Source organism: Eptatretus burgeri, chromosome 8, assembly GCF_056783735.1.
Source record: "Eptatretus burgeri isolate ZD-2024b chromosome 8, Ebu_testis_v1, whole genome shotgun sequence".
Taxonomy (NCBI): Eukaryota; Metazoa; Chordata; class Myxini; order Myxiniformes; family Myxinidae; genus Eptatretus; species Eptatretus burgeri.
Genome location: NC_140968.1, coordinates 83,823,811 through 83,850,216, shown reverse-complemented (window position 1 = coordinate 83,850,216; position 26,406 = coordinate 83,823,811). Strand labels below are relative to the sequence as shown.

Below are 26,406 nucleotides of genomic sequence, written 5' to 3'. Positions count from 1 at the left end.
GGGTCCTTGGTGACTTTTGGGTCCTTGGGGTCTTTTGGGTCCTCAGTGACTTTTGGGTTTTTGAGGTCTTCGGGGTCTTTTGAGTCCTCAAGGTCTTTCGGTCTTCAGGGTCTTCGGGGTCTTTTGGGTCTTAAGGGTCTTGGGGAATTAACATTCAAACAGGACGTGATTAATCGGCATATAGTCTTCACTGCCTCACCGACTGCACTTTTCCTTTTTACCTCCGCCACTGAAGGTGAAGGGGGTTATGTTTTCACCCCTTTCTCTCTGTCTGTCTGTCTGTCTGTCTGTCTGTCTGTTTGTGTACAGGATATCTCAAAAAGTTGTGCACGGATCCGGATGAAATTTCGTTGTGCAACAAGGACGAACTGATTCGATTTTGGTGAAGATTCGGAAAAGGATCCAACTACTCAAATTTTTTAAAGTGATTCTTTACCATTGAGAGATCGGGCCAAAAACGATATATAGCACGATATCTCAAAAAGTTGTGGGCGGATTCCGTTGAAACTTGATGAACGGGTTCGGTGTGTGAGAAGGAAGAATTTATTAGATTTTGGTGAAGATTCGGATCCAGATCCGACTACGAGAATTTTTAAGTTCTTCTTCACCATTGAGAGATAGGGCTAAAAACGATATATAGCACAATATCTCAAAACGTTGTGGGTGGATTCGGATGAAACTTGGTGGATACGTTGGGTGTGTCACAAGGACGAATTGTTTCGATTTTGGTGAAGATCTGAATCTGGATCTGGATACGAGAATTATTTAATTTTCAAAGTGATTCTTCACCATTGAGAGATAGGGCCAAAAACGATATAGTACTTACTGTATTGCATGATATTTCAAAAATGTATTGGGCCAGATATGTTCTCGTGAATCAGGCATTACGTGGCGGAGGTATGTGCTCTACTGAGTGCCCTTCTACTTATACATATAGATCTATTTTTTTTAAGGAAAAAGAGCACATATAATATCTTAAAAGGAAAAAATGCCCTGTTTGACCGCCTCATCAGAATGGCAGCAGACCGGGCATTGAATCTGTATCTCACACACACAACAGGAAACTCAACATCCTATGCATAGAACTATCGATGCACCGCATGTGCACTTCACACCTTTGGAACAACACCAAGTCAACACCCCATAAGCGCCACACGGTAAACACCACATGCTAGCAGCCACGTGGGCAGAACAATAATCGCACTCAACAAACTATGCACATTGATGATGTGGCAAAATGGGTCATAAATTTATCCATTAAAATGTCATTGGACACTGAAATGTCTGTCCTAAGAAAAAGTTTTTATATTTCAATCTAACATCTGAATTCATACCTCTGTCCCGGATTGTTGCTATTGTGGAATCTGCTTTTACCAACCTCCGAGGGGAGGAGAAGACCACTATCATGAACCGCTAGTCTCAGACCAATGGGGCCTTCTTATACAGGGACAGGAATACTGTACTGTAAATGGTGGAGAATTCTAATACCCCCTAACCCCCCCCTCACCTGGAGGGGACACTACACCATACACATTTACATGGAGAATTTGCGTCCTCCCTCTTTCCCCACGCCCCCCCCCCCCAAGACCACCAGAAAAGATAAAGCAACCCCATGCACTAATTGGGGTCTTGCTGATCCTATGTAGCAAGTCTGGATGTAATCGGCCCTGAACTGTAGGAGGAGTAGCACGACAAACAAACACCAGTCTGAATTATAGTAAGGATTATTCATATGGGGATGAAGTGGAGAAGATTGTCATGGGGCCCGCAAGGCTATCCCCCGCTTTTGCCGGGAAAAAGGCCTTAAAATGCTTGTTGTGTATTATTCATATGGGAAAATTGCTGTCGATGTTCCTCTGTCAACAAGCCCGAAACAGATGTCTGTTGATGTTCTCTTTCTGGGGTGGATTGAGAATTAAATCCATAAAATTGAGAATTAAATTCTCTTCCTGGTATTGGCTGCAGCACAATCCAACTGGGAAGTAGAGGACTGTAGCTCTGCTCAGCTCATGCCTAATAGGTGGAGTCAATGCAACTGTTTCGGCAGAAGAAGCCTCAAAAATAATTATATATATGTATATATATGTCTATCTTTATATTTGTATACATATGTATATATACATATGTATATGTCATTGTTATAATCAGTGAGACATTCAAAGTGTGCTGTGAAAGAGATACATAGTTCAAGATGTATGAAAAAATAATTAAATTCCTTTTTTATGAACACAACCATCATCTAACTGCCTCTCCCCCCACACCTACATTATCTAACTGCCCTTACCTCCACACCTTATAAAGTGCAGTCTGATGTATAAACAAATTAACTTTTTTTCCCCACATACAATATGTTGTGATTGTGATGTCCTGTCTGTAATGGACCTCTTTGCCGCTGCACTCCCCCCCCTCCCCTCCCTACTCTTAGCCATCTCCTTCATGTTGAGTGGTTGTTGGGTTCGTTTGGATTTGTTGTACCTGTATGTATGAGGGTGGTGTCTTGTTCTTGTCAAAATGCTGGAACACAGGACAGATACAAAAATTATCTGTGATGCAGCACCTTGAACTTAAACTAAAACAAGCAGAAGAATGTCTGACTTTTAAAAATCAACATTTTGTTTTTATAGACTCATTGGTTGAAAGAGGATCATTGGTTTCTGGGACAGTTCATGAAACTCAATGCCGACGTTATGCTCAGCTACTTGCGAACTACCAGACATTACTCGGCATCACTGCTGATCTCGTTGACTCGTTGGAGGGAGCTTTACGTGGCAGGCCGGTACGTGCATTGGTGGAACGATCATGTGCAACTCCAACCACGCAGAGTCAGGGCAACAATCATGTACATTGTACATTGGTGGAAAAATTGTGGAGTTATTTCAGTCTTCGGGTGAGAAGAAGTCTCAGAAGTCTTCATCTCCATATTACTTACACAAGGGTGAGAAGGTTGTAATTTGAGAAAAGGAAATTGATGGCAGAGAATATGGGATGACTCGGTTCGGGGAGTCGACGATGTGAGAGAAGGAAATGTACACGTGTTGAAGGGGGATGCATGGAAAAGGCAAATGGGGGGGTTTGGGAAGGGGGGAGGGTAGGATTGTGGCTTAAATAGTTTTACCATTTTTCCAGAGACGTTCAAAGCACTTTCAAAGCCCAATTCATGACTCAAGTGCCCAACTATCATCAGGGAGGGGATAATCTTGCTGCACTTGGTCCAATTCACACTTGATTGTTGATTCTAAAATGCTATGCTGTCATGGCATCCTACACAAAGGCAGTGGCATCTACATCTTGTCTAACCGAATTAAAAAAAATGATTGTCACTTTTGCTCGTAATATTATATTGGTCTTTCTGCAGGTCTCTCCCGATTTCATTGAAGGGATTTGTTCACGTTTTATGGGACCAAACTATTCTGGATTTGACATATGTCGACCGAGCTCGGTAAGTGGGGACAGGAATGGTTAAGTTCTGCAATTCCCTTACAGTGAAACATACATCACAATCTTGTTCTGAAAAGAAATAAAAAGACTGTGTGTGTGTGTGTGTGTGTGTGTGTGTGTGTGTGTGTGTGTGTGTGTGTGTGTGTGTGTGTGTGTGTGTGTGTGTGTGTGTGTGTGTGTGTGTGTGTGTGTGTGTTATAGTCACAGCCACTGCGAGCTTGTATTAACATGAAATGATACGAACCTGACTCCTCGCATCCACCGATATTTCTTGTATTTCCTATATTTCTGTGAGTCCGTTTTGCATTCAGGAACAGAACAATTATGGTAACCATTTTAAAATTTCCACTCTACCGTTTAAATGCTGAAAAATATGTTTGAAAGACGGTTTGAATCACAGGTTTCGCGCTCGCAATGGCAGGTTAAAAGTGCCCGCCGAGCAGAACCTTGTCAGTGCAAACACACACACACACACACACACACACACACACACACACACACACACACACACACACACACACACACACACACACACACACACACACACACACACACACACACACACACACACAGCGCATGCACAAAAGGCCTCGTTTAGCATTCATACGTCAATTCCAAAGTCCCGTATTGCTTTAAAAGAAAAGGCAAACAGTGAGTACATTATTTCCCAACCCTTCTCCTTAATGCATTGCAACATCTCGCTGTTGAGGTACATCATTTCTGGGAGCATCGTATAGGCTGTGCCACTGATGCAGTGTCCTTGTGTATTGACCCAGGTCGAAAAACCAGTAAAGACCAGTAGCTTACTGGTCAACTGGTACCAGTTGAAAACCAGTAGCCAACTGGTACCAGTAAAGCCAGTTGGTTTCTTCCTGGTTTTAATATGGAAATTGGAATAGAGTGATATATTACAGTTGAAATACAATTGTATTTAATAACTGGTATCAACTGGGACCAGTACATTGTAACTGGTATCAACTGGGAGACCAGTACATTGCAACTGGTATCAACTGGGACCAGTAAGACTTTAACTGGTACAAATATGAGCTACTGGTTTTTTCAACTGGGAAATTGGAATTCTGACTGAATTTAACTGGTACCAGTTGAAACCAATAGAGACCAGTTAAAGACCAATTAGAACCAATAGAGACCAGTTGAAAATGTGTACTGGTTTTAACTGGTTTTTCGACCTGGGGAGGCAGGAATTTCGAATTTCGACAGCATACCTGTAAACAATTGCCCACTGGTTTTAAAGGTACCATGAGATCTATGATGTCCGGATGGAAATGCGAGCATTTGGCACAGCTAGCTTAACGTCTCCAAAGGACAGCATACTCATTAGAATGCAATGCTCTTCCTACGAAGCAGGATAACAGTTTTATAGTTCAGACGACACAGGTGAAAGGCAAGTACACTACCTTCAAGCGATGCTGGAAACAAACACCTTCAAGCTTGCCAATCAACTACGTGTCACGTACGTCTCATGTTTCTTGTACAGATGTCTCACGTAATGGCTTTTTACATCCAATTTGAGACAAATATAATTGAAAAAAATGCAGGTTATAGCTTATAGTATTGAAACCCCATTTGTTTTATCTATTTGCCTCAACAACATTGTTTTGAACTTCGAACCGCAGGCCTGTCCGATATCATAATCTATACATTGTGCGGATGTACTGTATGTGTTTTTGGACCATTTACCCAGAAATAAAAATAGTGTATGTTTTCACATGGTCTGTCGGCCATATCAGATTAAAAACAAAAACATAAAAAAAGACTCTTGGTTGAGGTTTTCAGTAAAATGTTGCTTCGGAGAAGCGTCTACATGTTGATATGGCTAAAGTGTGGATCGAAGACTTTTGCAGCTTGTTTTTCAATTTTAACTTTTTGTGATTGCAGGCAGCTGAATGTATACGAGCCTCCATTGCTTCAATGTAAGATTATTTTTTATTTCTTTGTTCGTCTCGCCCCAATGGAGATGCAAGACAATTGCAATGTGTGTGTGTGTGTGCGTGTGTGGGTGTTTTGCTTTAAAAATATTCTGTGCAACGCTTGTCCGATCAATGCAAAACTTGAAACATAGGAGGGACTCCCCAATGTAGAATATTTTATTGATCACTCTGACATCATAAGTTACATGGTATGGCAACCGTATTGGATTGAAGGAATTTTTTTTTGACATTTTCTTCTCAACCGCTCAAAGAAAAAATATTGAAATTTGGCATATGTCATCAACTTCCCATGGGGTATATAGGGTATGCTTGGTGTTGGCTTAATGGTTAGGGTGGTGGGCTTTGAATCCTAGGATCCTGAGTTCCAATCGCAATCGACTGTTGAAATCATACCAGGTAGGGTTGACACTCTCCCTGTTATCCTTCTGAGGTCGGCAAAATGAGTGCCAGCATGCTGGTATACTGTGTCGGAGTGGCGACCCGTCCAGGATTGTGCCCAACAGCCAAGGAGATTGCTTAGACAGCTCCAACGCTCTGCACAGAGTATGGTCCCGATGGATGGATGGATATAGGGTGACAATGATGACATGATCAGTGAAGTGGAATTCCAACCATATTTGGTTTTAATCAAAATCCTTATCTGAACAGTCTGAAACTTCATATACTCTATCTGATCTAAGATCCGAAGGATTAAATTTTATGACGTCATTGGTCATCTGGTCTGGCGGCCATACCAGAATTAAAATGAACACGTTTTAAAAAAAAAATCTTCTTCGGAACCGCTTAACAGATCAATGTGAAACTTCATACATGTGATCGAATAGCCATGGAGAATGTAGTTTGAATTTTTTTTTTTATATTCACCTTCCTTGACACAATTTAGCCTTAATGTGCACAAACGTGGGTCGTTAAATATCCTAATAATCAATCAATAATCATTGGGTTGCATGGACATAATAGGGTGCATGGATGATACAGATGGGCTACAATAGCAGTGGGCCATAATAGTTGCGTGTTCTGTTAACGATGGTATTTTTGTTCAGAATGAGCAGTGAGGCAAGACTATGCATTGTACCAAGTGCCGTTCAAGTTAATGTTGCATTTTTGCTTCGGTCTAACACATTTTAAATGCGTTTGCTTTTGTGAAAACCAAATGGTGTTTTCATTTGGTTTTAGTTACATTTACTACACAAGCCAAATATTCCAAGAAGAACCCACTGATGCTTCATAAAATAACATCCAAATAGATTGTTTAAAGTTAATTTCTATGTTGTCCTGTATTTTCTTGGGATTGCGGGCAAAGATTGATTTTCTTGTTGGAACTACATATGTTGAACTCGCACCCAGCCAAATTAGGGTAGCAGCATAGCAAACCTGTTGTGCATTTTGTGATACAAGCACCAAATTTGGCACAAATGTACATTAATATGTTGCGAACATTTTCAGATATTGGGCCACTTGAAATTCTCTCTTTATGTCCGCCATATTGGATTTCAAAATGGCCGCCACTTGAAATCTACATTTGCTATTATCTCTGGACAGAATACAGCTATTGACTTGATTCTGGTATCTAAATGTATGTTTTTGGGGGCAAGGAATACAATGGTACCATTTTCAACTTAATATTTTCTATCACAGTCTGTTATATAATTTTATTTTCAAAATAATCTCAGCAAATATTGGATTCAACACAATACTTTCAAAAGAATGTCTTAGTTCTGTAAATGTCTTAGGTATAATACTGACATGCTACATGGTCTGGTATTTGAGGCTAGGTGTACTGGTATCTGAGGCTAGGTATATACCGGTTCTGAAGATACGTGTACATAAACAGTGTCATGTTAACAAGTTCAGCATTGCCACAAGTACATGTATGTTGTTGACTCATCATCATGTGCAGTCCCCTTCACACACACAGAGGGCTGTGCATTGAAGGGCAGCCTTTTTGCACTTGCTGCGCCTCACACACCCTTTCTTGCACTTGCAAGAAACCAGCTCAATACAGCTGTGAGCTGCCTTAGTTAGCCTGGTCCAGTAAGGTGTGTACTGTGCTTCTCCAGTCCTTGACCAACCCCAGTTGGTTGGTGGAGGGAGCTCTGGTGCTGGCAGCAGTATCTGACCCCACACATGTCCACCTTAATACACTGCCCTCTTGACATGTTCCTCCAGAGCTGCCTTCGTTGGAGGGATGAGCTGCACATTGTTCTTCCTTGCGAAGAGTTTCCTCCTGGCCTTGTCAATGTCTGTGCATTTGCTGATTCGATCATACAACAGGATCACGAACCTCTCGATGATGCGCATTGCATCGTCTGGTATGTCACGAGGTGCAGCGCCTCAGTGAGTTCTGGCAGTACCGTCCAGACTGCCCACGCAGTCTTCTTGCCATGTCTATGAAAACTCGACACAGTGTCGCATCCAGTTAGAGCGTGGAACATTGGCAGTGCACGAGCCTTCTCTCATCCCAATCCAGCTGCTATTTCGTGTGCTGCTAGGTATTGGAAACTCTGGCCTGTTCGGAATGCCAGCCACAGTTTGTCTTCTGGTTGCAACTCCTGTGCCAGGGACACTGCCAGCATCACAACATCGGTGTCTCCAGTCCGGATGAGTATTGCATGGTGTCCATGCTGGACTGCGTGAGATGCATGCAGCAACATCCGACTGTAAGCTTCTTCATGGTTACGTGGGGCGAGTGAGGTCAGATCTGGCAGTAGTGGCTTGCTGAGCACTGCCTCTCCATCAGTAATGATGAGTTGCTTGTCCTCCTGGTCAAACCATTCCATGAGAGCTGCTGAGAGGAACCTGAACAGCTCGGTCTTGTTGCTGTCCACTCGTAGGAAGTTCTGCCAGTTTCCTGGTATGGCTGCGGCAGCCACCACACGTCTCCGCACACCTTGTCCCCACTTTGCACGTGTACTACCTTTCAGTGAATCAGCAAGGTAAGTATCCCAGACCAGATCCAGGCGTGACACTGTTTGCAGCTTCGTGGACATATATGGGATGAAGATCTGTTGTGCATACTCTTCAAAGGTCTTTGATGCAGCCGGCTTCAGCATCTGCACGATTGCTGCTCCATCAAGCACAATACAGGTCGTGACAGGAGTCTCTGTCTTTGCGTCGGAGACTTCTTCCAAGCATGTGAGGAGATCACTCTTGGTACCAGTGCAGAGGCTTCCACCATCAGACAATGCAGGAGGACATGCCTGATTCTCGTGACAAAAGAACTCCTCAAGGTTTCCATCCCTCGTCTGGCAGCCAATGTACAGGCGTGCGAAGAGTTCACGTTCATTCTTGATGGAGGCGAGCTGTTGCTGACCTATGCTCTGGCTTCTTGGAGTGGAAGTGCTGAACACCTTCAGCTTGTTACGAGGAATGGGTGCTTCCACTGCCTTTGTTCTGTCCAACAGACACTCTCTGGTGAAAGCCTCGAACTGCTCTTGGCCAATCCTCTTGGCATTCATCACGGTCTCCACAGCAACAGGATCTGCGATCTCCTTTGTGTCCAGTTTGACTCCATCCTGACTCTCCTCCTCGAATGGGTTGCCCATCTCCTCTATGACACCGACGAGAGAGCGAACATCTTTCACAAATGAGGCCTGTACACTTGGCGTCTGATCATGATGACGTGTGTCTGCTGTTTTCCGTCTCCAGTGTTGGTTTCCATCCTGGAATTCTTCGATCACCCTGGCAACTTCTGGTCCCGCAACCATCCAGCGACGTAGGGCACTAGAGTTGTCAGTGAGCCTAACTGCTCCACCGTCTCCTTTGATGCAGGCATTATTCTGCTCATGTGCCTGGTCAATCGGGATTGAAGAGAACACCCTCTGTGTTTTCTGAACGGTGAAGTGGCTTTCCCTGAATTTCCTGGCTACATCTGGGTGTTTGATGGTGAGTTCGGCCATGTCCTTCAGGTGCACTGGTATCCACCTAGCATAGTGGTATGGGTGTGATCCAGTGCATGGAACCAGGGGACCAGCTCTGTCAGAGTATCGAGGTACATCATTAACGATCCCTGCCTGAGAGAACGCACATACACTAGAACCAACAGTTCTAGTTCCAGCACGGTTGCCCAGTAGTGAAACTGGGGGATGTCTTCTCCTCTCTGGCAACACCAGTCTTCAAACTCCGGAAGGTCCTCTGCATCCCTGGTTTCTCCCAGACAGTAGTGGTTGTGGCATGGTGTTGCAGGATGTACAGTGCTGCTGCAGTCACTTGATGTGTTCTTCTTGTGCGCAAGACATGGGATGCAAATGATATACAAATTATATAACAGACTGTGATAGATATTAAGTTGAAAATGGTACCATTGGATTCCTTGCCCCCAAAAACATACATTTAGATATCAGAATCAAGTCAATAGCTGCATTCCGTCCAGAGATAATAGCAAATGTAGATTTCAAGTGGTGGCCATTTTGAAATCCAATATGGCGGACATAAAGAGAGAATTTCAAGTGGCCCCATATCTGAAAATGTTCGCAACATATTTATGTACATTTGTGCCAAATTTGGTGCTTGTATCACAAAATGCACAATTCTTTTGAATATTTGGGCTGAGCCGCCCCACTGAATGAAAACTGGAATTGTTTACTTTTGAGATCAACTCCTTTCCCAATTTTCTTAGGTCTCTCGAGAAGGAACCTGTGGATGTTCCCTTGGACATTAAACGATTGAAAGAGGACCTGGTGGGCTCTGAGGAATGCCAACGAGTGTTTCTGCTTCAGGCTCTGAGATGGGTATGCTGCAGTGTTCTTCAATTTGTTTTCAGTAGAGTGCGCTGACACTTCCGGTGCTGTGTGCTTAGGTAACCTCAACTATCCGGACTCTTTCCTGGAAGAAAACACTTCACTCATTCATTCAACTAAGTCATCGCAACAAGACGAGAACAGTTTTAAGGTCGAGAAAAATTAACAACAGTTATCTTCTTCCTCTTTTCTTCTGCTTCTTCTTCCACTTCTTCTTCATCTTTTTCTTCTTCTTCTTAAAAAAATGCAGCACCTATTTGCTAATGGGACTTTCTGAGGGTGTGTTGATAGATTGGAGAAGGAATTTGTATAAGAGTAATTCAACTTTCAGTTGGACTTTTGTTGATATTCATCATTAAGTTTGAACATGTATGTTATAAAAATTATCCTCAAAGCGTTATCGAGCTTTGGACACATGTGGAGCAGGAACGAATGAACAGGAAAAGAGGTGGGAGGAAACGCAGAAGCTTGCGAGAAAGAGGGTTGGGCTGGGTAGGGTCAATGGAGGTAAACAAAAGAAAAGGTTGAGTAAGAATGACTTGAGATGATGGCACATCGCTTCCCTTAAGACCCTTCAGGGAAGAGTGGGATAGAACAGCCTTGGGAAGGAGGTTTCACAGAGGGGAGAAGCGAGGACCAAAAGCGTTGAGGTGTGCAGTCAACCGGTACTTTGGAGGTTTAACCAGGAGGGGGTGACTGAAAGAATGCATCCATCCTCGGGTTGCTGGTGTGGATCACAGGGCTGAGAAAGCAGAAGGAGCTAAACCAGTGGAGTGGTCAGGTCAGGTATGGAAGCTTGTGCCGGAGCAGCACGTTACTGCATCCACTTTCCGCCGGGACTCCAGGGGCCTCCGTCTTGTCATTCCCCAAGCAAAGCAGATGCCTGGCCCATCCCCATCTCTTTGAGATGCCGATCAACCTGCTGCAACCACAAGGCACGTAGTCAGCCCATTGGCCTCCTCCACTCACAAGGCTCCCTTGCTGAGAAAATCTGGTGAGCAGGATCAGCGTCAGGAATGCGAGCCACATGTCTATACAACCACAGCTGATGCTCATGGACGATACAAGTAACAAATCTCATCTGAGTCTCTCTCAGCAACTGCTCATTGGACACAAAGTCTGACCAGCGATAGCCAAGGATTCTCCAAAGAGACATGATACTGAAGGAGTTAAGTCTTTGTCTCAGATCCTTTGTCAGATTCCAAGTCTCACATCTGTTGAGCACGACTAGAAGTGCCAAGGATCTGGAGACTTGGACTTTCTTCCTCCTGCACAAGTACGGACAGCACCACACCCCATGAACCAGTCAATCCTTGACTCCCCTGGCCTGACCCAGATGTCTTTGACCCCTGGCTCACAGCCACAAGACATGAATATCACTGCTCAGGTAAGTGAATCTCTCTGTAACATCAATATCCTCACCACAAACAGGTACAGACAAGATAGCAGCATCCAAGATGTCATTGAAAGCCTGGATGTTAGTTTTGACCCCGTAAACCCATAATCCCAGCAGCTCGGACTCCTCATTCAGCACCTTGAGAGCCCCCAAAAGGATATCCAGAGTCTCCGCAAAGATGACTGCATTGTCTGTGAAATCAAGGTCAGAGATCTTGAAATTGCCAAATGATGCAACACAACTTGATCTCTCTGACATCCACCCCAGAATCCAGTCCACACAAGTGCTGAAAAGTGTGGGGGCAGTACACACCCCTGATGACCTCCAGTAACAAATGGAATAAGTCAGAGATGGAACCACCACATCTCACAGCACTCTCAGTACCAGAGATTAGTTCAGAAGTCGGATTGATCAGTTTTGGGGGAACCCTATGAAGACCGAGAATCCTCCAGAGGGCATCTCAATTCACTGAATGGAACACTGTGTAGATCAACATAGGCTGCAAGCAGCCTCTGCTGTAACTCTCATCCACATTTGGTGAGGACCCGAAGAGCAAGGATACCGTCAATCATTGACCTCTTTGGTCTGACGTCTAACTGTTCTGGGTGCTGGTGCTCAAGCAGATGGTGGTGAACCCTCTCAAGAATGATCCGAGCAAAGACCTTGCCCGGCACTGCGAGCAGCGTCACCCCTCGGTAGTTGTTGCAGTCCTGGCGAGCACCTTCCCTTCCCAGAGAGGGACAACAAGGCCCCTCTTCCAGTCTGTTGGGATGATGCCTGTGTTCCAAGCAGAGCACAGAACTGCGTGCAATGACACGAGTACAGCATTTCCATCAACCTTGAAGTTTAGCATGGATGCCACAGATCCCCTGGTGCTTTACCCCATTTCGACCGGTTCACCGCAGCCTGTGTTTCCACAAACAAAGGTGGATCACAGTTGATTGGAGGGTGAGCAATAGGAATAGTGACACCGCTGATATCCAAATGAAGAGCTGGTGGGTCAGCTTGGTACAGCCGCCCAAAGTAACCGGCCCAGTGGGCCTTCACTTCGGACTCCTCTGCAAAGAGCCCACCACCCTCCGCACTAACTGCAGTACACCAAGGGACGGGTTTGGAGGAACGTAATGGAACGACCACAAAGACCTCCTTTTGGAGGAACGACCACAAGCATGTGGTCGTTATTGAAGAACTGAGCACTCCAGTCGACCCTGCAATTCTGCATCATTATCCAGCGACCATCAACGAGGACATGGTCATTCTCCTTTGCCACATCACCAACATTGGAATACTAAGTCCAGCGATGAGCTTGTGGGCACTGAAAACCATGAACCACCCACCTAAATTCCATGACTTCTTGCAAAGTCAAGGAACTTGGTGCTATACTGGTTCACAGTTCCAGACCCATGAGGACAAACGCATGTCTCATAAACATCCCTCTCAGTGCCAGTTGATGCACTGAAGTCCCCCAAGCCAAAAAGAGTATCTCGCCAGGGGCACTGATCAACGACAGACTCAAGCGTGGCTTAGAATGCATCCTTCACGGTGAGATCACTCGCCTCAGTCGTAGCACATGGAGAGACAGGGTAAACGACCCCCAAGGAGTGACAAATTCTTCATCTCATAATTCGCATGTTGACCGGTGTTTCCTCAATTATCATTGGATTCAGCTTATTGGACACAGTTACAGCAACTCCTTGGGAATGGTAACCATCAAAGCGACCAGACCAGTAGTAGGTTTAACCACCCTCCATGATCTCTCCACCATCCGGTCTCTGAACCTCAGAGAGTGCTGCAATGCCGATGTTCAAACACTGGAGCTCAGATGATAACAGAGACAGGTGATCATCCTCTCTTAGGGATAGGACATTCCAGGCACCCACCCGAAGGGACCGCCTTGGGTTAACAACAGGAAACCGCCATCTGGTGGATGACACCTCAGCATCAATCCTCCACACACGACCGCAATCTGACCCAGGAAGTTTACCCGGTGCTTTTCTTCCTACAAAAGAATGGGGGTCCCGAAGGCCCCAATCCTGTCATCCGGTGAGTTGCCCTGTGAAGGGCAGCAGCACAGGAGGTACTCTGATGGAGTGGGTTTTCAGTTTTGTTTGTGTTCATGAATTTTGCAGAATGAAGTGTTTTACAGTGGCCCGAGTGCATATCCTACCACCAACCTCCTCAAAAAAAAATAGTAACCCAACTGCAGGAGGACATTTTTAGACACAGTTGGGCACTAGATATGGATGGTCATTTCACAAGGAGCTCCTCCACCCTTTGACAGGTTTTTTTCTGTTTGCTTGTTTTCGTGTTTTTTTGTATCCACCATCAAGGCTCATATGAGAGCTAACACACAGAATGTACAACAAGGGGAGCAGGAAACAAGAGGGGCAGGAGAGGGAAGGAAAAAACAGTGGGGAAGAGAGACATGAGATCTGTGGAAGGGGGAGGGACAGGGCAGGGTACACAAGGTAAACAAGATAGACACCACAGAGACTTTTATGTCCTTATACGGCAGGGACTTTCAGGAAGGAAAGTAGGGAATTTGAAGGAGGTGGGTTTTGGGTGACAGCGGGAGTAGTAATGATTGTGGTTTTGGATGGGGGAAGATAAGAGATGGTGGTAACAGCTGTTTTGAAGACCTGGAGGGAAGAGTTGGATTGAAGAGAGTGTGGGAGTATATTCCAAAGGCTGGAAAAAAAGAGGGATGAAAGAGTGAAGGTGAGCAGTGATTCTTCATTTTGGTAGTTTTACCAGAAGGGGGTTGTTTGCGGACCTTGAGCGCCCTGCGGAAATATGGGGTGGACATATCTCAGACAGAGTATGGGGGGCAAGGCCAGAGAGGAGAAGGTAGAAGACAGAAAGACCACCGACCTGCATGTGGTGAGAGAGTGAGAAATCCAAGGACTCCGCCTCATTGTGGGAGATACCAATGATCCTAAACACCTTGGTTTCCACTGCGTGAAGCTGAGAAAGGTGAGAGGCAGGAGCACCAACCCAGAGTGAAGAGCAGTACTCCATCAGGCTGCAGATGAAAGCTTTGTACGTGATCAGGAGCTCAGGTGTGCCAAGGAAGGACTTTGCATGACGGAGGATGCCCAGTCGACGACTGGCTTTGTAAGCCAGATTGGAAATGTGGCTTTCCCAGGAAAGATCATGGTGGATAGTGAGACCCAGAAGCTTGAGTGAAAGGACCCCTTCAAGAGGATTGTTGAGAAAGTAGATGGGGTGGGGGGGGGGTTCCATATGCTCCTTTCGGAGAGGCATAGTGAGAGCGTGAGATTTGTCAGGGTTGAAAGACATGTTCCACATGTTGGACCAGTTTGTGATTTTATCCAGATCCGCAGAGAGCGAAGAAGCTGCTGCTTGCCATTCTGAGGGATGACAGATGGTCTGGCAGAGGGTGGGGTCATCAGCAAAGTGGTAAGGAGGATTTTCTAGAGAATCAGAGAGATCATTGATGAAAACCAGAAAAAGAACACAGCCCTAACACTGCCTTGAACTCCAGCCTGGACAGGAAGCAGGGATGAGAGAACTCCATTAAGGGCCACACATTGCCTGCGACAGGAGAGGAAGTGTGCGAGCCAGAGTGGAGGTTTTGTTTTTAATCCTGCTGGGTTCCATATCTATACACCCTCCTCACCAGGAAATCTAGTGGAGAAGACTGTTTAGTCGCCGACAAGCTGACCAAGAGATGGTTGAAAATGAGTCCACGGACTTGCTTGCAATGTGTAAGCAACATACTGTATTTTGTGCTTCAGCTTCATAGCAAGAAATGCCAGTCATGTTGAGTGCTTTAAATGCCACAAAATCCAGGAGAGGCAGATATGATATTGGGGCTCCAACCCATTGGAGAGAGCAGTACTCCATTGAACGATGAACCAAGGCTTTGATGGTTGTGAGTCATATTGATTTTTCAAGGAAGGACTTGGAACGACAGACGACACCCATTCTTTGGCTGACTTTGAAGGCGAGCTTTGCTGTCAGATGAATTGTTCTCTTTCTGAAATTCTGGTGGTTTGATAGTGGGTTTTGTTGTACCATTGCTTTTGTTTTTGTTATCATTTATTATTTTAATTACATTTGGAAATAAGTTTTACAATGTTTTATTTTATCCTAAGAGATTGTGAACTTTGTTTGACATTGTAATTTTCCATTTTTTTTGGTGAACAAATACATTTCATTCCATTTCATATGCTCAGCATAGGAGAAATCATGGCTAATGGTGAGGCCAAAATTTCAAGAGACCGAACCTCTTCTCATGGCTGGCTATGAAAATAGACATGTAATAGGAAATAAATGTTATGGTTGTTATATGATGTTTCTTAAAAATATTAACTTTGTTCACCGTATAATATTGCAAAAGTATCTTGCTAAGTTTTCACTCTGCAGTGAATTTTCGTGTTTTATTTTTGACTTGGAATTGTTGGTCATTTATTGAACGTTAAGGTGGAATGTTTTGCAGCGCTTGCTGCGAGCAAAGTTTGGCCAACCTCGTGATTCTGTTCTTCACGAATATATCTTCCATGATCTTCTGGACTGCAATCTTGAGGTTTCCTTCATGGTGGGTAACAGCGGTCTTTAAACAAAGAAACGTGGAGGCAGTATGCAAGATCCTGACAATTTATATTGTTACGGTTATCCAAAACTGGCACTCCCCCAAGGCAATGGCTCACAACATATCACGGACCTGAGACTAATTTCATTAGTATTTGTTTTAGATAGGCCTTCCCTTATGTGTTGTGTGTTTATGGGACAAAATGCGTTGCCTGGGCTCTAAGTAGTGTTTTTCCTTCCATTCTTTACCAATCTTTCATTCTTCACATTATTTTGCTTTGCTGTACAGGACCATCCTTCACACATGCATGCACATCACAGACTATAACAACAGGGGCAATTAATTTGCATTCGCATGACAAAACCCCTTCAAATCGTGTGCCATTATCCAACAGATGTTACACCGCAGACTTCACCAGACTCGAACATTGCAGAATTTCACACTCCACCACAATACCTTTATAAAATTCACCACATCATTGGACCACAACCTCAGCTCGCTTACCTTTGCCATTAATAGCCACAACAAATGACCAACCACTTCCATCATGAATCACCACACTACAACTGATATGCTACACCACAGCCACCATCACCACCGATGTTCACCACAGTCCTTTGGACTGGCAGTAGATGGGGGAGCCTGACGCACCAAAGTAGATACTCGGATTGTGATGCTCTGGCATGTAACTTGAGGCACAAATGTGTGCTAGGCTCAGTTCGACATCGTATGAATCGCCCCACCGTTCCTTCCACTCAATTATGACCTCCATTGGGTATTCGGCACATTTTCACGGCCGACACGCATGACCGAATGCGCACCGCCATGTTAACCTCAGTGATGGATCGCATGGCAGAGTGTGGAGCGACTGGGGCTCTTTCCACTGCCGAACCATTGCATGGGTGGGGCCAATGACCTGGTAATGGTCCGCACACCACTGAGGGTGCCGCACACATGCCTCGTACTCTCTCTCTCTCTCTCTCTCTCACTCTCTCTCTCTCTCTCTCTCTCTCTCTCTCTCTCTCTCTCTCTCTCTCTCTCTCTCTCTCTCTCTCTCTCTCTCTCTCTCTCTCTCTCTTTCTCTCTCTCTCCCCCTCTCTCTGTGAACTCCCTAACTTCATCAGGGAATGATTCTGACAGTGCCTGTTTTATTTGCATAATTAAGATTGTGGAAGTTTTATGATCAGGATTACCCTGAGCTGTGTCTCTTGTGTTTGCGTTTCTTTTTCCTTACCTCACCAATCCCTGCTTTCCCTGACTGTACAAATATTGCTGTAATAAATCCCTTGCTTATTGTTGCACAAACCTTTCCTTGCCCTTGCTGTAAATAAAGTTGCTCATTATTGTAAATGTACCCAGGTTCGTCGCGTCTTTTTCTCCATTGGTCCAGTGTAGTCCACACATAGCATTTGCCAGGAAGTTCTACCCCATGTGATTTGCTCTTGTTAGCCAGTGCATGTTCACTGTATCGCTCGACAATAATCCGGGTGTGCATTGAGGGCGCAACATTCACCTGGTATAGCCATCCAAAGGTAAGGTAACCACGCAAAGTAGTGACCACTTGCGAAGATTGGCAGTACCAATCGGCATTCGTGGTTGCTTAACAACCCACTAGGCCGCAGATTTATCTGTGGCTGGTGACCTCAGGACTGGGAGTTTGGGAGGAACTCAAATGCTTCCTCTCATGGTGAACCTCGAACCCTGGGCTGTAACAATATTTTCTTGTTTGAGTTTTATTGTTTCTTATTTGTATGTTTTTTAAAATCTCTATTCTACAAGTTTTGTTCCAGTGAAACTTTGCGTTTTTTTGTTGCGTTGGTTGAGTGTGACTTGTTTATAGAGGACTATTTTTCTTGCACTAAGCTTTAATCTTGATACCTTGTACTTTACCTTGGGCATATGCAATGCTTAATCTGAATTTGCAGCTCAGGGGTCACCATTTACAACGTTGATGGATGCTCTTTTATTGATCGTATCAGGGTCGGTATGAAAGTAATGCCTCTTATCTTATTTCTCACGAAATAAAATTTCAATTACAATGAAAAGTAGAACAGCACTTGGAAGGGTGCATACCTCCACCAGGCTGAACAGTTTACCTCTTGTATCTCACTGATTAGTCAGATCTGCATCCGGCCCTTAACCAAAATCTAATCAGCTTGTTCTTGTCAACTATCCAACTCACCTACCAAGTTTTGTTATAACTCAACAACAACTTTTTAAAATATCATGCTATATATCGTTTTTGGTCCCATCTCTCAATGCAGAATAATCACTTCTCGTATCCAGATCTCGATCTTCACCAAAATCTAATCAATTCGAACTTGTCAAACACCCAACCTATCCACTAGGTTTTGTCTGAATCCATCCATAACTTTTTGAGATATCGTGTTCACAGACAGACAAACAGGGGTGAATACATAACCTCCATCTACCTTTGGTGGCACAGGCAATTACAGGGAATATGTGTACATATATGGCAAATATGAAGTTTTTTTCCACATAGTTTCCATCGAATGCAATGCACTTTAAGGAGCGCATCGATCCAGCTCCAGTTTTCCGGTGTCACTGCAGTTGCAGGCCAACAACTTTGAGGCTTGTCATCGATATGTTTCCCCACTCTTCAAGTGCTTTTCCCAACGTCTAACAATACTCGCATCAATGGTAGATTCACCGTACACATAATTTATATGCCTACTAATAGCCACTGGAGGAACCTCTAATGCAGTAAGAAATTCAATAACTGTTCTCTACCTCGTATGCACATGCACATCTCGCGGGGAAGTCATTTTGAAAGCATGGTGTGATGTTGTCACATGACCTATCACAGTGCTGCACAACTTAAAATGGGCGGGAGATATAAACCTTTCATTTTGATCTCGCGTAGCTTTCCTACGATGCTTTGGTTACTAACTGAAAAATAAGAGACATTACTTTCGTACTGACCCTCGTATTTGTTGCAGGCAACCTTTGTAAAATATTTATTTTTGTGTTTGCCAGGAAGGTTTTTTGGGAAGCTCGAGTTCCAGGACACAGCAAGCTACCATCCGACTTTTCAACAGTATTGCAGCACAGCATTTGGGTGGGTCTTCACCTCGGGAATCTCTTTGCCTGGTTTAAAATTACTTACAAGTAGTTTTCTGGTGTATGATTTCACTTTTTATTTTTACATTGAAATTACAATGAAACTTGAACATAGTATGAGGCCATTTGATCCTTCTTATCCAACCCCAGCACTCCCAACTACTGCTGGGAGTGCTAACATGACAACTAACCCCAGGGAAGGAATTAGGCCAGACACAATGGCCTATAACTTTGAAATATACGACAGGATCTTTAAAATCCACACCATAAATGCATAAGCGATAGTCGGCTTTACATCTTCATGGGTAGGTTTAGGTGCTTCAATTTGCTGGTAGTTTTTATTTTGGTAGTCCCTGTTGGTGATTCAGTGCAGATGAGATAGCTTAATGATGAGCATGGTACCAACTTTTAAGGCAAAAAGTAGTGAGGAATGAGGGGGAAAAGTAATGTTCAAATTATTGATTTGTCGACCTGTCTTCCAACCCAACCTCACAGGACAGAGGTATCTGGCACGTAGTCCTGCTCTGCTTGGTGCCATTGTGAAAATTGTTAAATCTGAAGAAGATGCACTCATTCAGGAACCTGCACTTGGGGTGCTCCAGAAGCTCAGCATGATGTAAGACCTTCATCTCTATGATAAATTTCTGTTAACCGAATGCTGACTTAGTCCTTTGGTGCCACAATAGTATAGTGTTAGTTCCACGTTTACGTGTGATTTCTCTTTCAATCATGCAGTAGACATCACTTGTTGTTTGTGCCTCAGGCGCAGCATTCAGTCATTCCTGATTGGTGCCGACACAATGCACTGGCTGCTAGATATTCTACATCATATATATGCAGATGGCGAGTCTCTGTCTGTGTATATGCAGGAAGTTGCAGCTTCCCTGTTCATGAATCTCTGCAAGTGTACCGCAGGTATACACAGCACAATACACACAAAGTGGATACAATACCTGGTCGAACTTCGTAATATTACAGATTGCAGAAAATGCTTGTTATTGTGCCTCAGCAGTAGTTATTCTGAAGAACACACAGTAACATAGTATAAAGTTTACTGTACTATATTTACTTTTTACTGTACTGTATGTGGAGCTTTACTCTATTTCTGCAGAGTGTATTGACAGTCTCTGCATGCTGACAAATAGTATAACATTCACTCCTTTCATATCGAACATCCCATTGCAGAGTTTGTGAATTCCACATTAGGGGACACTGAGTTGCAGTGGGACATTTCCTTTTGCAGCGATTTTTGGCCAATGCGTTCTTAATGATATGAAGGCCAACCACGGGAACTTACAATTTTATGATGTAAGAGCTTATGTGTTGGCACTTAATATCACTGGACAAGAATAGCTGCAAGAAGGGATGTCCCATTGGATTGCACTTTCCCCCAATCAGATAAGTTTTTGGTTTTCAGTTAAGAGATCAAGCTAAAGATTTTTGTCACCAATATGTCAGGTTCACCTGCAATGGAGAAACTGGGAAAAAAATCAATACAATGTGCTAGATCATCACATCCCTTTGGGATGTTGTTAGACCACCACATTTAGGCTTATAGCTGGCATCTTTTTATTGAGACTCATTCCACCTGGAGAAAAATATAACAAATATCACCATATATCTTTTCCAATCTTCTAGAAATGATATACCATTATGTTACTGCCACCAATTATGGCAACGGTGCACACAATCCCCTATTGTCTCTATTCTGTAATTATTTGGAAGACAATTGTACTTTCACAAAAAGAAAGGCTGATAATTTAATCATTTGTTTTCCATTTTTAGGGAAAAGAGCCTGTGTCGACAATGCTCGGAGTGTTTTGCGCATCTTGACAGACCTCTTGAGCCATGACGTTCCCGATGTGAGTGATGAATATCAATCGCAAATACAAGAGTTGATATCCATGCAGGCTGTCCTTGTAATCTGATGCAGTCGATTTCATTTTGAGTGCATGCTGCTGATCTATACTTATAAATATCAGTGTGTGTCAGTCAATCAGTCAGTTTGACCATCTTCTCCATAACTCCAAAACCATGAAACCTCGCAGCCCCAAACTTTGCATGAATACTAAAGGAACTCCACGGTAGTGCAGGAATGAAAATTGGTTGCTTGGGTTCGTTTAAACACCCCTTTTGAAGATAATTCATGGCTTTATTTAATTATCCTTTAGCAAGGTTCATCATTGCTCACATCACTGTCCCTCACGGGGGTTTTAATTCGCCATTTTTTTGGGCATGCTCAACAATGCCTTGAGTTGGAACAGGCAGCAACTGTTTCTGAACAATAAAGTTTTTTTTCACTTTCTTCACTCCATCTCATCCAATCTCTGTTCATCATCCCTATGAATTTCTGGATACATTGTGATGCTTATAAATGCCCGGAGACCAGCGTTCATGGCTTTATTTCACTTCCACACATGCCATAACCTCCATAATCTCTTGATCTAAGCAGAATTTAAAAAATGTAACTTAATAATTGACTTCAGCACCAGTTCAGACTGCTAAAAAAAAGGTGTCCATTTGTCCAATTCGGACATTGCTTGACATTCTGGGCGTCTCTGGCTGCATGGTGTTTGTATGACCAATCAGCGATTGCTAATCGCTTGCCGAGCCTGCCGTTCCTTATCAACCATGTCATTGGAGTGCTTGCTTGAGTGCTCAAGTCACTTGGCGAGTGCTCTTCAAGCTTTGATGGCTATACTGTGGTGTGGTTCTCCGTGGGGACATCTCCAGAGTTGGGAAGGCAAAATATATTGGATCATTACAATGAGTAAAAACTGTTTTCAGTTGTTCCAAAGAAATGAATTACCACATCACGGCAAGATAGCCAAGAGGTACGCATGTTCACCCTAAGCTGTAGAGCCTGGATTTAAATCCCAACCCTGCTATAAACTATCATCCCGGTGTTTCATAAGAAGGGGGATTCATCATTGTGTGTGCTGTTTCTCAGATGGATGTTAAACTGGATGCCACATCTGCTGGAACCCCACCCCCTTCCTCTCCCCATTCTTCTCTCTCTCTCTCTCTCTCTCTCTCTCTCTCTCTCTCTCTCTCTCTCTCTCTCTCTCTCTCTCTCTCTCTCTCTCTCTCTCTCCCCCCCCCACCACTCACGTACCTCTCTCTCTCTCCCACCCCTCTCTCTACCCCTCTCTCACTCTCCCACCAACCTCCCTCTCTCTCCCACCCCTCTCTGTCTCCCTTTCTCTCTCCCACCCCTCTCTGTCTCCCTTTCTCTCTCCCACCCCTCTCCCTCTCTCCCACCCCTCTCCCCCTCTCCCACCCCTCTCCCTCTCTCCCACCCCTCTCCCTCTCTCTCATACCTCTCCCACCCCTCACACTCTCTCTCTCTCCAACCCTCCCCACTCTCTCTCTCTATCTCCTCCCCTCCCCCCCTTTTATCTCTCTCCCACCTCTCTCTCTCACACACATTTACCTCCTTCCAAACCCCATCCCCACTTCTCACTTCCTCCTCTCCTCTCTCCCCCATCCTCCTTGCTCCCACCACCTCCTCGTGGAGTGTATAGGTGACATTTAGTGAGGAATCACTCTCCCCACCATGCCTTCCTCGCTCTTCCTCCCTTTCGAGCCTCCTCCTTCCTCACCCCCTCCTCGCTCCCCCACCCCTCCTCACTCCCCCTCCCTCCTCACTCTCCCTCCCTCCTCACTCCTCCCTCACCTCCCCTTCCCTCCTCTCTCCCCCTCCCTCTCTCCTCCCTCCTCTTCCCCCTTCCTCCTCATTCTTCCTTCCTCTCTTCCCCTCACTCCCCCTCCCTCCTTTTTCCCCTCTCCTCTTTTCTCTCTCCCTTCCCTCCACTCTCTCTCTCCTCCCTCCTCTCCCTCTACTCTCCCTGCCACCTCCTCCTCCACCCCTCCCCCTCTGGTAACGGCACTGTTAAGGACTGACGGTTTAGTTTTGAATTTAAAACGGCTTCCTCAGAGTGTAGCATGTACAAATCAGAGTTGAAGTGAGCTGACCAGAGAGGTGCAAAGGTCGCTTCATGTGCGAGCATGCATGCATGCAGGTAGGCCTTTACCAGGTAGATAGTGTGGATTTAAATTCTCTCACCCGGTTTTAAATAGAATCTGGTGTTTAAAAAAACACGCTGTTTGGGCACGTTTTATCACCCTGCCCTTCCCCTCCATCACACTGCCTTCCCTTTACCACCCCTCATGCAGCCTTCCCTCTCCACTCGTGCTGCCTTCCCCTCCCCTCACACCGCCTTCACCTCCTCTTATGCTGCCTTCCCTTCCCCTCATGCTGCCTTCCCTTCCCCTCATGCTGCCTTCCCTTCCCACAATTCTGCCTTCCCTCACCCTCCCCTTCCGCTTACCTCCTCCAAAACCCCTTCCCCCTCCACCCACCATGGACATCTCTGGGCAGTCTCCGCATGCTGTATTGACATGCTATTTTAACGTACCCCATTTCATTCAATCCTGAACTTCCCCCCACCTTCTCCAGAAGTCCCCATACCAAACACAAGTCCAGAACCCCCTTCTCTCATGTTCCCAAACCCCCTCCCTCTCCCTACTACCCCTACTCTTCCTCTCTCCCCCATCCTCTTCACTCCCACACCACCCCTTCCGGAGTGTATAGCGATGTTTGGTGAGGCGTCACTCTCCTTACCCCTCCCCCCACCCCTTCCTCGCTCTTCCCTCCTTCATAGCTCCCCCCTTCCTCACCCCCCAGCTCCCTATCCTTCCTCGCTTCCCCCTCCTCATTGCCCCACCTCTCTTTGCTCCCCCTCCCTCTCCTTCCCCCCCCTCTCCCACTGTTCACACTTGCTGCGAGCCTTATGGAATAAATTAAAGGTACCCATTAAAACGGTTAGCTTTCCAAGCTGCTGAGAAACCAAGACTGCAACTGCCTCTCCATAAGATTCATTGTGGGGTAGATTGTGGGGTTCCAGGGTCTTGAGCCCTGTTCTTCATTGTGCAGCCCGCGAGACACTGGCAGCCCTTGGTGGCAAAAAGTGCGGCCCCTGGCACACGGCCGATAATAATACAAAAATGTGAAAACACCATAAATGAAAACACCATAACAAAAATCATAATCCGCCATAAATGCTATCAAATTGACCCAATGGTTTCAAATGAGTGTTCCAATGCGAAGCGTAAAAGTAACATCACGACATCAGTGGATGGCAGTATGCAAACAATTATGCTTGCAGCTCAGTAACCAGAACAACAACAACAAAAAAAAAGAGTACGTGGAGGCGTTGCCTACTAGCAGCCATTTTTGAGTCCTGTCGGCAGTGTGGCGGCTCTCCTACTGATGTCTTATCGGCAATAGTTGCACCTTCGAAAAAATAGTGAAGATCACTGGTCTAGAGGATGGATATGAAAGCCACAGATGGGATGGGATAAACCGCTGCATGATAGAAAGTAGGCATTTGTGAAGGTATTCCCAGGCTGAATCAATATCAGGTGTTGTTGAGATGGTGGTCCAATCATTTTATGAGAGGGCAAATTGAAGTCCCTGCCAGTTGGCCTGTGCCAACAGCCATATCCTGTGTCATTGAGGTTGCTCCCATACAATAGCCAAACATATATGGGCCTTGACAAAAAGTGATCAGAAGAGTCAATGGAGTCAGAAGAGGACCAAGAGGGATTGAATGGAAAGTTTGTTGTGACTTGGTCCAAGAGGGAGATTTGCACTGTAGTAGCTGGGGAAGGGGGGATGAGGATGTGCAGAATGGGGAGGAAGAGCGGGACATGTGGCCCCCGGATGGGGGACTAAGTGGGGGGGGGGGACAGCAGGACCCATGGTGGGAAAAGGGGGAGCAAAATATGTGGTGGGGAGAGGGGCAGCAAGTCATGTGGTGGGAAGAGGGGCAGCAAGACATGTGGTGGGGAAAGGGGAGTAGGAAGTGTGACATGGTGAGAAGGAGCGAGATGCATGGCATGAAGGAGGAGGATGGGGTGACGGAGGGGGAGGGGAGATGCATGGTAGGGGAGGAGGAGGCAGACATGAGGTTGGGGGAAGGGCGAGGGGGGCATACGGTAGGAGTGTGGAATGCACAGCTGGGGATGTGTGACGCATGCGGCTTTCAGATTGCAAAGCATTAATGGTCATGTGCTGGCATCCTTTGCAGACTGAACTTCTCATGATCTCTCATTCTTTATTGTGAACAATGCATTATTGAATGCATGGAGGAAAGTTGTGATATAAGTTTGGTGAGACGGTCAATGGACTAACCATTTGCCTTCACTGAAATTACTGACAAATTCTCTTAAGCTGCTTTTGTGGCTTAATGGTTCATTTATTTCTATACTAGCAAATACCATCCATCACTTCGCTGACAAAAATACGAGGAGAGGTGAGGGGGGGGAGAAGGAGAGGGGATGGAGAGAAAGAGTGGGGAGTAGAAGAAGAGGGAGTGAGGGGAAAGGGGGGGGAGAGTGAGGAGAGAGAGGAGGAAGGAGGGGCTGGAGGGAGGGGGAGTGAGGAGGGAGGGAGAGCGAAGAATGGTGGGGGGCGAGGAAGGAGTGGGGAGCGAGGATGGGTGGGGGAGCGAAGGCAGACTTGGAGCATTAATTACGATTCATAGTCTCATCAAAATGATTCTGCATCGAATAAGTCAGGATGGAAATAAAATAATGTCTGAAATACATTTTGTACCTGTTATACTATAAAGACTGCCCAGAGACGAACACCGCCCGGACACAAACACCACCTGGACACATCCAGAGACAAACACAGCCTGGACATGTCCGGATACAAACACCATGTGGAGATAAACACCACCCGGACATGTCCGGAGACAAACACCATCTGGAGACAAACGCTGCCTGGTCGCATTCAGAAACAAACACCGCCCGGACATGTCTGAAGCCAAACACTGCCCAGAGATGAACACCACCCAGATACAAACACCGTCCAGACACGTACGGAGACAAACACCTTCTCAATACAAGCACCGCCCGGACATGTCCAGAGACAAACGCTGCCTGAACACATCCAGAAACAAACACCGCCCAGGCATAAACTCTGCCCAGACACATCCGGAGAAAAACACCATCTGGCCATGTCCAGAGACTTACACTGCCCAGAGATAAACACCCTTCAGACATATCTGGAGACAAACACTGCCTGGATGCGTCTGGCGACATACATACACCATCTTGACATGTCCGGAGATAACCACCGTCCGGATATGTCTGGAGACAAACACCATATGGAAACGTCCTGAGACATACACCGTCCGGAGATAACTACCATTCGGACATGTCCAGAGACAACCACCA

General features: G+C 45.3%; 1 protein-coding gene across 9 annotated transcripts in view; it reads left to right on the top strand.

Moving 5' to 3' along the window:
- Window positions 1–26,406, top strand: part of ARMC9 (armadillo repeat containing 9) — a 73,623-nt gene that overhangs the window by 31,698 nt on the left and 15,519 nt on the right. For all 9 annotated transcript variants that reach the window (XM_085892850.1, XM_085892851.1, XM_085892847.1 and 6 more), the window contains 9 exons: window positions 2,625–2,776; window positions 3,356–3,439; window positions 5,338–5,372; window positions 10,009–10,120; window positions 15,988–16,086; window positions 19,078–19,159; window positions 19,657–19,777; window positions 19,925–20,076; window positions 20,947–21,023. In XM_085892850.1, the coding sequence (XP_085748976.1) occupies window positions 2,625–2,776; window positions 3,356–3,439; window positions 5,338–5,372; window positions 10,009–10,120; window positions 15,988–16,086; window positions 19,078–19,159; window positions 19,657–19,777; window positions 19,925–20,076; window positions 20,947–21,023 (914 nt within the window). The remainder of the gene's footprint in view (window positions 1–2,624; window positions 2,777–3,355; window positions 3,440–5,337; window positions 5,373–10,008; window positions 10,121–15,987; window positions 16,087–19,077; window positions 19,160–19,656; window positions 19,778–19,924; window positions 20,077–20,946; window positions 21,024–26,406) is intronic.